The sequence below is a fragment of the Micromys minutus genome (assembly GCF_963924665.1).
Source record: "Micromys minutus genome assembly, chromosome: 27".
In the NCBI taxonomy this organism is placed as follows: domain Eukaryota; kingdom Metazoa; phylum Chordata; class Mammalia; order Rodentia; family Muridae; genus Micromys; species Micromys minutus.
In genome coordinates, this window is record NC_137962.1 from 24,958,684 (window position 1) to 24,973,164 (window position 14,481).

Below are 14,481 nucleotides of genomic sequence, written 5' to 3' on the forward strand. Positions count from 1 at the left end.
TTCCTCTTCTACGCAAGGAAAATTATAGGGAAATTCTCGAATGTTGGCCACCATTGACCTCTGCCCCCCTTTTCCTTCGTAGACATTGACGAGTGTGCAGAAGGACGCCACTACTGCCGTGAGAACACCATGTGTGTGAACACACCTGGTTCTTTCATGTGTATCTGCAGAACTGGGTACATCAGGATCGATGATTACTCATGTACAGGTAAGCAGTGCCTGTTTGTTACTGAATGCTTCCTGTCTTGTTCAGTTTCTCAAAGTTTTCTTTTTCTTAAATTTCTAAAAAAAAAAATCACATAAATGTTTCTTCATAACACAAATGAAAATGAAAATTATTGCATCCTGATCTAGCATTTAATTGTGAATCTGCTCTGAAAAATAGAGTTCTTGTTATTACATGGACTTTATGTGGGGAGACATGAACAAATGTTCACTCGGCCTCATAGGGCGTTACCTACAGATCAAAGCTGCAATCATCCCCAAGTCTTGCTTAGGCAATCTGTGAGTTTATTTGGCCTATAAAGTCATGATTGATAGATTGTTTACAGGAGTGTGGGCAAACCAAACAGCTAGATCACTGAGACATCTCATTGCAGCATGGATGGGTCTCATGGCTGTATAGATGAGACACGTCCCTCTCCCAGTTAAAATTTCACACTCCTACACTCTGGGACCTTCTGAGAGCAGCTGTTTATAATTCTGCATCTGGAGTAGAATTATATCCAGCTGGAATGGAGATCCATGAGAGAGTACCTGGATTTTCAGGTGTGGATCTAATGACCTTCCCCTGAAATTTTCTACAAGGAAACCCCAATTGACCTTACCTTAAAGGTCTCTACCCTCACACCCAGTTATTCTCGGTAAGATAGTAATGGGTGTTGTTCTCAGCATGCAGCAGCCCGTGACACCCTTTCTTTAGCTTTGAAACTCTTTCTTCCGTGATGGTCTCTGAGTCTTGAAAGGGATGATATGCATTTGTGTTCTGTTCTTCTACTTGTGGGCATTGGCCCACTGTGCTACAACAAAACTTACTTATTCTTCTGGAATTTGATAGCATAAAATTCTATACACTAACAACCACACACTTCAGGGAGCGTCTCTGACCAAGGGTGACTGCAGCAATAATCCTACAGACATAAACACACACATTTAGGAGGCATTTTGAAAAGCACACCATACGCATTAAGCAAACTACAACAGCTGCAGTAGTACCTTCCCGACTCTGGCCTCTGATTTCCCTAGACTTTGGCTTGTCGCTGGATTTCCCCTGCCCAATGTGAATTCCCTTCTGTGAGAATTTGATCAGACCTCAGATCCTGGCAGAAAATATTGCTTACATTCTTCACACTCACCATTGCAACACCAGATGGTTCCCCATTTCTGTTATGCTGGCAGGAAAGCACAAAGATCTGCATTGAAACTCATCCACTGGTCCACATAGCAACTCCTGACACTACATGAGCTGGCCAGCGAGGAAGAAGCTTCTCGCTCTGTCCACTTTGGTCTCCCCATGGCCCATATCCAAAGTATACAGTGTTTTCATCAGTATGGTCCTACTGTTTAGTTACTGGAGTCAACCAACAGCCCTGAAGATGATCTCTATTGACTGGGGTGTCTCAGGGTGCCCTGGCCGACAGGTAACGCACACTTGACGTTGAGTTTTATGGTTTCTGGGAGCAGTTTTTTCACCACACAAGTATCTTTTCTTGCTCTTTAGTTTTTATTTTAACCTTAACAAGCAAGGTGTTGGGAGGTTTTTCTCATCCACATCTTGTGGGTTATCTTGGCCTCAGAGTATGATGTTCTGGAGAACTCCATTATCATAACTATTCTGGGTCACAGGCGTCACAGCTGTGTAGGACTGTCCCTTGGAAGTTTGCATTGTGCTTTCTGATACCATGAAAGGTCCTGCTCAGAGACATGCAGGCCAGTTCCAGCTCAGGGGTCTCTGGGCATTTTATAGAAGGAATGGTGTTTCCAAAAATAGGGACTTACTGTCCACCTCTGAGGTCTACCTAAGTCAATGGCAATAACCCAGATGTTATGGGAGTCTCTTGGACAGGCCTGAGCAACAACTTAAAAGACAGCTTTTTGTGTTTTGTGTTGGGGACTTTGGCTAGGTTGTCTATGGCACTTGAAGGGGGCATTGGTAATGGCTGTTTTCCAGAGGGTCTGCAGCATTTCTGAAGACCTATTGCCATTCATTGTACAAAAACAAATAAACAAACAAACACCAGCTAGTCTCAGTTGTCTTTTGTGGTTAGCAGGGCTGCTCTAATTAGCATAGTCATGACTGATGCTCAGGGGACACAGACCAAGGCACCTTGTTCAGAAGAACTTTTATTTCTCTAGTTAGAAAGAGAGTGAAAAGCTGAAGAGCCAAGTCAAGATTATGCTAAGTATATACTTAAATGTTTATCCTTCAGTAATCTTGTGGAATTACTAAGGCTTCTCCCTGAGACAGCCCCTAAACGATACTTTATGTAATAGAAGAACACTTACATAAACATCGTGCTGTTTTTTTTTTTTTTTTTTTTTCAGAAAAGGCTTCTTCAGTCTCTAAGAGCCAAGAATACTAAAGAGCATCTTGGTGGTGTGCATTTGAGCCTATGCTGGCTGAAGTGTCCCTTCTGTATATTTTCTAAAATGTTGTTCCCTTCAATACAAGTCCTGCTCAGGGATGTCCTGACTGTACTATGTGATGTTGGCCCATGGTTTTCTATATGTGCACATAAAAACAAACAGGGAAAGATTAGCATTACCACAACAGGACAGGGCAAGATTAGCATTACCACAACAGGACCGGAGGAAAAGTGAGCAGGAAACAAGACCTTCTGTTGGATTCTACCTTATATTGGATAATACATATATATATATATGTGTGTGTGTGTGTGTGTGTGTGTGTGTGTGTGTGCATATATACACATATATATACATATATATCATGAAGTTGGACAACACCTACTTTTTTGTCATTTTCTGTTCTCTCCCTCAATTTTATATTTCTTTATCAGATAAAATGATGTTACACATAATCTATAGACCTTCTAGGGGAAAGAAGTCTGCCATATTCCCTGGTCATAAAAATATGAATTTATATTAGCAAAGACATGGGTAGCACTTCTGGTTAAGGTGTCATTTATGTGCTTGTGTAATTGACCACCCAGAATTATTGCTAGAGTGACCCAACTGTGCACAAATGACATTCCACCTACCAGAGCAAAGAGTTGCTTATCCTGTGAATTTGATTGTTGACATAAACCATGATGGCAGTGGTGAGAAAGGACATCCCTTTTTGTGAGCATAACTAAATACATCTTGCAAATAGAAAGGCATTTATTAGAAGTGCCAAGGGGCTTACAAGTTTCTACTCCTCTGTCCATTCAGTGTAAACATTTTTTTTATTATTTAGCGAATATTTGATTAATTTCTGTAATCAAACTCATGTAGGTAAGACCTTACATATTTAATACAGTGCAATACCCCTGTCCAAATGGTAAAAAATTTAAGTTCAACATTTCTAGATCAGTATGACTGCTAATTTCTGTACAATGCCAACTCAATACAGTAAACTGGGATACTTTATTCCAAAGTTGACTGCACAGCTAAAGTTTCCAAAACTTCAAATTATATATATGTATATATATATATATATATACATATATATATATATATATATATATATATATATATATACACACACACTTGTATTTATATGAAAAGACCAATAAAAGCAGTTTGTTATGTATCAATAGTAGCAACACCTTTTCCAGGTTCTGCAGTCATTTGGACAAAATTGTAGAGACATCCAGCACACTCCATTAAAAAAAGTAAAAAGCAAAAACCCCAGAAAATAGCACAGTTCTGTTACTCTTGTGGTACCTGGCACCATTTTTCTTTAATTAGCTTCTCAATCATCATCTGGAAAGAAACCATTCTGAGCAACATCACTAAAAACAGCTCTGGTAAAGCACAGTCACTGCTACATATCATGGAGCAGGTACAAGCTATTTTCCATCCACAGAGGGACAACACAGCTCTGTCCTACATCTGTCATCCTAGACAACATAATTTAAAAGGCATTATCTGAGGCTTGATTCTACTTTTCCATCAAGAGGACCCAAAGGATGGTGTGGCACAGCTTTGTAAAGAAACACACTTAGACAGGATTTCCTTCCACTAATGTCACAATTCTAAGGATTCATTCTCCCCATGAATGTCAGCTAAAAGCCATTATTAAAAAATAAAATATCCCCTAGAACAAAACTGTATAACCACTGGAATCATGTGAGGATGACCTAGTGGGGACAAGTTAGACCTCACCTTACCGTCACATCATCAAATCTGTTATGTTTAAATAATGAGACTTTCCACGGAAAGAGATGCCAAACAGTGCTATAAATCATGGGAATAATTTGTCCTTTCCACGATCAAACTTTAAGCAGAGTGGGTGGCAGAGTCTTGAAAGAGGGCAATAGAGATGGTTTGGAATATAAAAAATAACATAAATTCCTGTAAATAATGGAGACTAGAGCCCACAGCCTACTACATTAATGATAACATCAATAGATATGTTTCATGTTAGTAGTTAAGCTGAAGTTGTCTTCCTTAAACAGAAGAGTTGTGGTTTCTGAGGAGGCTGGTGGCGCACCCCAGACACTCAGCTTTGCAGCTTCCCAGTGATGCTCTGCTTTTCTAGAATCATACATGTCATAGGTTTTGAGTAAGAGGCCCATGCTGATGTTTCCACAGGAGGATGCTTCATGAGACTCAGTTCTGTGCCGTACACTGGTGGCATGTCTAGCCAGAGGGAACCCAGTGGTCAGCTTTACCTCCATTGTGGAATGTTTCCTGCTGTGTGTCTTTCTGTCTCTCACTGCATGTGATTTCCAAATGAAGCCTCACCAACCACTGTTTGTGTTTCTGACTGGTGAGGAACAATTTCCCCTCATGGTTTCAGAGTATCTCATGAGATGGACAAAGCATCTCTTCAGCAGGATGCAGAGGAGAGCTGAGATCATTTTCAGAAGAGCTGCTCAGGCGGAAGGTTTTGTGCTGATTCGAAAAAGAACCAAGACTTTAAAAGTCTGGCAGAGGATGGGAACATATTTCCTTAATGAGGCCCTGGCCTTTCCAACTAACCCATTTCCTCTGCTTTCTTTATGACGGAGAAACTTCTCTGGCCCTTAAATTCCTGTCTATCTGAATCAACCAGTTTGAGAGTGTATAGCTGTACCCTGAAGCTATGTTTCTGGGGGAATCTGAGTAGCTTTTAGTTTTTACTGAGAGCCCCTTGAGTACCTTCAGACGTTGTTCAGCCAGCTCCTTACAAGCACACCTGCACTTGGAGCTCATATGCAATCGGCTCAAAGATGAACCTCCTCTGCGGATTCGCCTTATGCCTAAGTCCATCTTGCATAGACTTTAGGAGACACCGTAAGAGCTAAAGAAGACTCAGCTTCTCAGACAAAAAGTTGTCGTTTATTGGCTCTGAGATTAGTGATGAGCACATCCTGCTGCAGTTGATGTACCAAGAGAGTGTCTGTGATACTGTGGGGCCATCTCCTCCTTCCCATCCCCCACTTGTGGCTGAATCCCAAAGTTTGTTTATTCTTCATGTTTTCTTTCTTTCTTTCTTTCTTTTCTTTCTTTCTTTTTTTTTTTTTTTTTTTTTTTGATGACTGTCGTGAATATCTTTTATGTCTGTGTAACCCTCTCTTCCTGTTGAAGAGTCCTCTGCCTAACACAATTGGCACTTTTAACTATACTCAGAAGACTCTTAGAGCTAGCTGCCTGTCTGAACCAGAATCCATCACAGACATTTAAAGATTTCAAGAGCAATACATACGAAGTTGCCATCCAGGTCTAATCAATACAGGAAGCTCTCCGTGCTCTAAGAACCTTACATTGTTAGTGTGGTGGTCTCGCATGCTAGAAGGATATACCTCCCATGGTTTGGTGGAGTGTGCATCTGAAAAACTCAAGTGCTTTGAATTAGGTTTTCCCCTAGGCTGTTAAAGTTGAAGGAGCAGAGTTCTTGAAGACAGTCTATCCTAAGCTCCTGACTATCAAATGAAGAATAAGACGCTTTCCCATTGGCTCTCTGCCCGCATGGTGGTGCATAGTGGGAGGGTGACGCGAAACTAGAGATAAGTCTGTGCATCCTTAGCTTTGATTAGAGTCACCTTTTGTCTAATCATGAGTTGCCTGAAAATAAATAAAAGGGAAAGGTTCCTATTTTATGTAGACATGCACTATGCAATTTGTACCATTCAACAATTAAACTTTCTTATAGGCTCTTTTCGGTTCATTAGCTTCAACTTCAAGAGAAATCTCTCAGCCTCCAACACACACATGGTCATAATCCTAAATCAGTCGTTGGTGGAATTGCTCTCTTGGCCTCCGATGTGGGCATGCAGCCACTGTGATGACTCAGTGAGCCATTTCCATGAATGCCACCGCAGATCAAACTTTTACAAGCTCATTAATATAATTTATTTCCAAGAAGATTCTATCATATTCCTAATTAATGATTCATAACTTATCTCCCTTCCACATCTGTTATAGAAGAGAAACTGCTCATAAGGTACATAAGGAGAAGGAGTGAGGAGAGAGGGGAGAGACAAGGGAAATGTAGGAGGAGAGAAAGGGAAGGGGAAGAGAGAAAGAAAAAGAAAGAGAACGGGGCAGGAAAAGAAGGAAAGGGGAAAGGAAACAGGCTTTGCATGAATTGATTCTAAACACTTAAAGTTCATTCCTTAGGGTCTTTACAATCAGCATTTTTTATGTGTTGATTTTTTTTCTTAGTTATTGTTCTGGACAAATAGCTTTCTTTGTTCACTCACAAGGGCATAAATCGAATTAGGTAAATCGTGCATGCTACTGGGCACATCTTCCTGGCACAGGTTGTATGTACTAAACAGATCAAAAGTAAAACATCTGAATAATAAAGATAAAGTCGAGAATCTGGTATTATCAAAAGAGACCTGTGTCTCAGAGACCCTTGGAGTGGGGGCAGGAGAATGGGAAGGATGTGCTAGTAAAAGGCTTAGCAAAGAGTCTCACCCTGCTTAGGAAGTGAGCTGTTCCTGTAGGACAGTGATTGTCCTCCAAGGAATGTTATTTGCCCGCAGAAGTTACCTAATGACTTGGTTATCAAAACTACAGAGGGCTGATAGGGTAGTGTGGGTACCTTGAGATAGGGCTCTGGGTTTCTACTGTGCCTTTTATAACCCACCTGTCTATTTTGTGTTATTATTAAATTATTTTCGCTATTTAGATTCCAAAAGTTGTCCTCCAGTGTGGTCCCCTATCCCAGAGTCCTCCACCACACCAGAGTTCTTCCTCCTGCCTCTGAAAAGGTGCTCGCCACCTGACCAACTACCCCAACCTCACCCTCACCAGTATCCCTCTTCCATGGGGCATTACGTTTCCACAGGATTAAGCATAACCTTTCCCACTGAGACCAGACAAGGCAGTCCTCTGCTCCACATATGCCAGGGCCAAGTATACTTTGTGGTTAGTGACTTAGTCTCTGGGAGCTCTTAGGGGTCCAGGTTAGTTGATACTGTTGATACTGTTGGTCTTCCTTTGGGGTTGCATATCCCTCTAGGCTCCTTCTGTCCTTCCTCTAACTCTCTCATAGGGGTCGCTGACCTCAATTCAATGGCTGACTCTAAGTATCTGCATTTGTCTCAGTCAGCTGCTGGTAGAGCCTCTCAGAGGACAACCATGCCAGGCTCCTATCAGCAAACACAACCTGGCATCAGTAATAGTGTCAGGGTTTGTTGTGCATGCAAGTGCGGATGCTTCAAACACACTTAGAATGAGGAACAACCTGATCATGGGAGGCAGAGGGAGGAAGGCACTTGGGTGGGAGATGGGAAGGGGAAAGGGAAGCAGGATAAGGTATGGGAAGGAGACAGGAGAGGGGCATAGAGAGGCAGGAGAATGAATCGAAACATGTGGCAATATGGGATGGGGGGAGGGAAGGGGACCTCTAGAAAGTCCCAGAGACCTGGGATGTGAGAGGCGTCCATGACCCAATGGGCATGACCTTAGGTGACATGCCCAACAGTGGGAAGATGGAACCTGAAGAGACCACCCCCAGTAAATAGACATGGCCCCCAGTTGAGGCAGGGGCTACTCGCCCATCTTCAAAATTTTTGACCCAGAATGCTTCATCCCAAAGGAAATGCAGGGGCAGAAATGGAGCGGAGACTGAAAGGCCACCAGTGACCAGCCCAGCATGTGATCCAGTCCATGCTAACTGTCCTTTTGAGAAAATGACTTATTTCCCTGGACTCCTGACGTCATGCTCTCTCTCATTACTTCTCGAATGTGCTCAGTCTCTGGAAGGCAGCTTTGCGGGGCACTAAGAGTTAGGGTAATGCCCAAGCCGAGAAATCCTACAGTATTCCTGAGCAAACCATAAGAATCCCTTATTTAAAAACGTTCCCCACTCACCTCTGTGCCCTCGCTAGGCTCTGTGCAGTGATGGCTCCTAACTCTGTCATTTCCTCTGAACCCTTCTCTTTCCCTTTGGTGCCAGAAAGGAGCCCTTCTCACCAAGTCCCACCTCAAACTAGTTTCTTTGCTCTCTTTCTACAACAACATGCCTTGGTGTTTGTTTTTTTTTGTTTGGTTTTGGTTGTATGTGTGTCTGTGGACTGTATGTGTGCTTGATGTCCGTAGAGGCTGGAAGAGGTATTGGATCCTCTGGAACTGTAGTGACAGACTTTGAGCCACCATGTGGGTGCTGGGAAGTGAGCCTCAGTCCTCTCCTAAAATAGCCAGCGCTTTTAACCACTGAGCCATCGCTCCAACCCCCAGAAAACACCAAAAGGAACAATAAAGAAAGATAGTTGGACTTAAACCACATTAAATATTTAAGTATCTGTTTGTACTTGTGGGCGGGCCAGACACAGGCATAACAGGTAAGTGGCAAGAGACATTATGTGATTAGATGTGTTGGGACAACCTGGCGCATACAGGGAGAAATAAAGTATCGAAGGACTATGACAACAAAACATTAAGTCTACAAAAAGGAATCAGAGATCTCATTAGGACAGGGAAGAAAATTTCTATTTTAGACTGTGTAGTATTTCATATGCATGTGTGTTTCACTTGCTTGTTTGTAAAGAAATAAGAGGGAGGAGGAGGAGAGGGGAAACCTGATCTTAGCCTGACTTCAGTGAATGGTTGTGCTCCACTGGAATTCCAGGCCTTAGCTGAGACAGCATAGGGATCTTCCGGACCCCCAAAGGACCCTGTCCAGATGTTCACTCAGGGCGCTTCCACTGCCTGTGGCTGCTACTGTTGTCCTGAGGCCTTGGTCCACAGGCCTTTCTATCTCAGCAGACATTTGACTTCGTTGCTGTTAAACAAAGTATCTTCTTCGCCACTTTTTCCAAACAAGTACTTAACTTTTTATAAGGTGTTTTACAGCATGAAGTGCAGGAGTCAGTCAGTCTCTGCTAATACCCACAAAGGTTGGCGCACTGGATTCTGTGACATTAGCACTCAGGGCTGTTCATCGGGCTTGTTTAATGTGTTCACTCTATAGACAGAGGAGTGAATTTTATTGTAATGCACATTTTCCTCACTTTGCTTTGTCACTGTGGTCTTTCTTGGCTGTTCTTGTCGGTACAGACAAAGACTTACTGCTGACAGAAGCCAGTACTGAGCTTCAAGTAGCTGCCATGTCTGTTTTTAAAACTTCTCCATCAACTGCTAGAGAAAATAATTTGTATAAGACATTTAAAATAATATTTTGAACTTGTCAGTGCTGGCATGTGCCTTTAATCCCAGCACTTGGGAGGTAGAGGCAGTGGATCTCCGAGCTCAAGGCTAGCCTGGTCTACAGAGTTCTAGGATATGTAGGGTTGCCCAGAGAAACTCTGCCTCAAAGACAGACAGACAGACAGACAGACAGGTAGACACACACAATTTTGAAAAGTGCCAGCAACATTGCTTTCCTGCCTTTTCCAAAAAAATAATTTAAGTCAATGTTTATAATTTTGTATGAATGGAAAATAATTTTATTGTTAGCTATTTAAAATAGCCCTTGACAGAGTCAACAAAACTGCAGGTACTAAACAAGATACATAAATCATAGTGTATGTGTCTATATTAGGGTAACTACTAGTGTCTAGATTGTAAAGGGATTGAGAATTTTGGGGCAGTGTCATAGATGACAGTCCACGAGAAGCCCTCTGTGAGAACAATTACAGGAAGTAGAAATGGGTGTGTCACCTTTCACAAAATGTCCTAGATAAAGCTATACTAGATACGAAATGACCAGCTCGGGAGAAATCTTTAACAAGCATCAGCTGCTTCATTATTGGTGTTATTATTGCTAAACAAGCCATCTTCCCCAAGAAATATTTTATTTCTCCGAGACCCTTTCTATCTCAGTGCTGGTCAGTGGTTTTATTTAAATTGGGTCATTAATTTCACAAAGTAGACAGCTTCCTAGGAAACTTGGCCACAGCTGTCATTACTTATTCAGCTGTGCTTAGTTGGTACCTGTGAATGGAGACTTAAAAAAAAAAAGACAGTGACACTCTGGTGTAAAAGAAGAACATCTCTGGGAGAGACACTTGTTCCTTGGAAGAACACATGTGCTTCCTCAGGCAAGCTCCTGTTGTGGGGACCCAGTGTCAGATCAGGACTAGATGGAGGGAGGTGTCTGAGACCCTGCTGGGATACATACCTGCCCAGGGTAGAGAAATAGGCCACCACCAGAGAGTCAGTGGACTTGGTTAGGTCTCCAGAGGACAGCTTGCTTTGATAGACCTGCTTTCTTTCATATGGATTTCACAAGGAATCTCAGCAAACCCATTGTCAGGCAGTCCTATCAAATGGCCCTGAGCTGCTGTGGCCATTGAATGCTTATTTGTGACAAATTATTTCATATCTTGTTTTCTTGATATTGCAAATCATAAAATTACAATATATGTCAACCTTTACATAAGACCTGAAACTCAGGCAAATTTAGGTTTGAAATTGCCCAAATATATCCCTCGAAGCAAAAGGATGTCTCCCTTGCTTCCTGTAGCTCGATGTATGTTATTATACTTTGTGGTTATGACTGCAAGTTACAAATATAAACACAATTTTACAAAAGCAAATTAAACATCCAAGCCCCAGGATTAAAAGAATTAATGATGGCGCTACTTCTCTGAACTACCACCTGAGGCTAGAGATCTGGCTCAGTGGGCAAGAGCGATGTTACGGTAACCTCTCTAACCCAAATGAGCCTGTGCAAAGAAAACATAACTCAATTAATATGCATTCCAGCCTAGATTGGGTAGATGGACCACTACACTACTCTGTTCCCCAGCTGAGATCCCTTAGAACTTTCGGTTTCTCCAGGCCACGTGCTTCAGCTCCATCTTCCTTCCATCTCTCTTCCTCTTTCCTCCCCTTCTCTCTCCTCCGTCCTCCCTCAAACTTTTCAGCTCCACCTTCCCTTCCCCTGCCCAATCACTGGCTCTAGTGTTTATTTTAAAGTTAACCCAGATGTCCTTCAGTAGATGAATGAATGGATACAAAAATTGTGGTACATTTACACAATGGAGTACTACTCAGCTATCAGAAACAATGACTTAACGAAATTCTTAAGAATATGGATGCATCTAGAGAATATCATCCTGAGTGAGATTACCCAGTCACAAAACCTCTGCACATGCTCACATGTATTATCAATGTCTCTCTATCTTTTTTCTCTCTTTCTTCCTTTCTTTCTCTCACACACACACATATATAATTTACTTCTCACACATTCACACATATACACAGCACATCACATGTGTGCCCAAGCATGTGAATGCAGATATGTACAACACATCTCATACACACTCACATACTCATACATCACATACATCATGTGCTCGAAAACACAAACACACAGGCGCGCACACACACACTTACACAGACACACACACTATAAACTAAAAACCATTACCCAGGATGCATTTCCAGGAAAGTGTGTGCCATACTCACCAGGAAGAGCTGATGTTAAGGGAACTGCAGACCATGTGTCTGCACAGCAGCACAAGAGGCCAAGGCTACACACTCACCTCCTTTCTAAAACATGTGTGTGCATGCATACCATCAGGACTCAGCTCAGAAAAGAACAGGTTCAAAGACTGAGGCAGGAGAATTGCCTTTTGGAGGATGAACAGCTCAGGTGGAATCTGTTCAGAACCTCCCAGTGAGTGGAGGAAGTGCCACTCCTTGGTCACCGCAGTGTCAGAGCCTCTGTGGTCCTCCCAGCACAGCTGTCCTACCTGGCTCTGACCTCCAGCCTAGCTGGCTACAGTTTGATCTTCAGACTTCCAGAGTTCTGCAGCCAAGCTAGCCGGCCTCCCCGAGAACCAGCCCACCTGTCCCCTGAGCACACAGGTGGCCGGAGTGACCTCATTAGGGGGTCTCACCCACTTTGACTTGGTTACTTACCGAACCCTCACTTTCTCCTGTCCCAGACAGATGTAGTGTTTCAGGATATCTTTGTTTTTTCCATGAGAAAGGCATGGAGTTGAAAATTCACACAGAGAATACAAACGTCACCCATGCCACCAGTGTGACAGTCACTGCATCCTAGCAACAGACACCTGCGGAGGACAGGACTGCTGAGGCTCTGCAGATGCCTTCCTTCCCTTCCTGATTGCTGACAGATGACACTTGGCCCTTCTTGCTCCCTCATATTTCTGATCAGTCCACGACAGAGTTCATCTTCCAGTTCAGTTGCTGATCTGATCCTGAGTCAGATGGCATCTTCCGGCCTTGCTGTCCCATCTCTTTCCCCAGCCCAGAGTGTCTCACTGGTGTCATAGCTACAGTACATTATAGATTTTGGATTCAGAGATGAGTGTCCCCTCTCATATAAAAATCCTCTTACCTTTCCACCTTTTCTGTCTCTGCTGCAGTGAGGCCAACCTCATGGTTTGGAAGAGGAGTGGCTTTTGCTGGCCCCCTCTGTGACTTATCGCAGTGACCAATTCTTGCTTTCTGCCCCTCTTTAAGAGATTTCCTGTTATTTTATTAAATATAATACCTCTGAGCTAGTTAACTACTGCTGTGTAACAAAGACCATCACACACAGAACCTTAAGTAACAAGCATAGCATTTCCCAGAAATGGTGTACTAAGGATTTTCATGTTTTGTTTTTTTTTTTTTGGGGGGGGGGAGGGAGGGAGGGAGAGAAGGAGGGAGGCAGGAAGGAAAGGAGATAAAGTGAAGTTGGGTGGTCAAGAACTTGGGGGAGATCTGTGAGGATCTGAGGAAAGGGTAAAAATATGATCAAAAGATAGTCTATAAAAATATATTAAAAAGAAAAGAATAAGTTCTTTTTAAAAAGAAAAATGGTCATTTTAAGACAGGAGGAAGTAAAAAAGAAACATTTTAAGAAATAGTAAAGACAGGGATACAAGGTTGCTTGGTAACAGTAACTTAAGTGAGAATGGAATTGCAAGCCGTAAAGCCATCTTGTAAGGAAGCAAAGGCATGTTTTATGGTTTCTATGCCACTTGACCCAACATTGCAGTCCCGAGGGAGGTTTGTGCTGAAGTGCTGGTGCTCTGTTTCCACCACTTGCTACTGCTCTTTGATGAAAGCGTGTTTATTTAATTGACTGTACTTCCCACAGCCAGTGCAGGCCTCCTTTAAAGGGAGAGGGATTTCACTCTCAAAGAGACAGAATACTTGCTATTGTAGGTCTACAACAACAGATTTTCAATGTGGCCTAATAAAAACCAATTTTCCAGTTTTCGGGATACAGCTGCATTGATTAACTGAGGCATGTTTTGTAAAAAGATTCCTTTGTGTATGTCTATCCGTTTATCATGATTCTTCCATCCATCCATCCTTCTATCCGTTCATCCATTCATACATCCATCTATCTATCCATCCATCCATCCATCCATTTATCCATCCATCCTTCTACCCATCCATACTTCCATCCATCCATCTATTTATCCGTTCTTTCATCTTTCCCTCCATCCATCTATTCTTCCATCCATCCATCCATCCATCCATCCATTTATCCTTCCTTCCACCCATCCATCCTTTCATCCATCCATCTATTCATCCATTCTTCCATCCATCCATCCATCCATTCATTAAATATGAAGAAGACAAAAACAGCAGCATCAGAAAGTAGACAGATATGATTATAAGATCCATACCATTTTGCTAATTTAGCCAAATCATATGACACACTCTTTCTGGCCCCCTTCTCCCCATGAGCATTTGGTGATATTTTAGCTCATTCATGACATCTTAGTTAAGCCTCTTAATTTTGATTCTATGCAGAATTCGATATGCTCTTGGGCAGCTTAACCTCAGTCTTTCCACTTTTAAAATGGAATGTAACACTCTATGCTGTTTTTCAGTACATGAAAGGAATCATGCTAAGGGATTAACATGAGACCTGAACCCAAGGACTCCAGAGGTAGCCAGTGGTGGCACCAGGCT

General features: G+C 42.4%; 1 protein-coding gene across 1 annotated transcript in view; it reads left to right on the plus strand.

Moving 5' to 3' along the window:
* The window catches only part of NELL2 (neural EGFL like 2), a gene marked incomplete at its 3' end in the record, with an annotated part of 261,563 nt that overhangs the window by 155,710 nt on the left and 91,372 nt on the right, over window positions 1-14,481 (plus strand). The window contains exon 13 of the mRNA XM_080939784.1: window positions 83-208. Coding sequence (XP_080795910.1) covers window positions 83-208 — 126 coding nt within the window. The remainder of the gene's footprint in view (window positions 1-82; window positions 209-14,481) is intronic.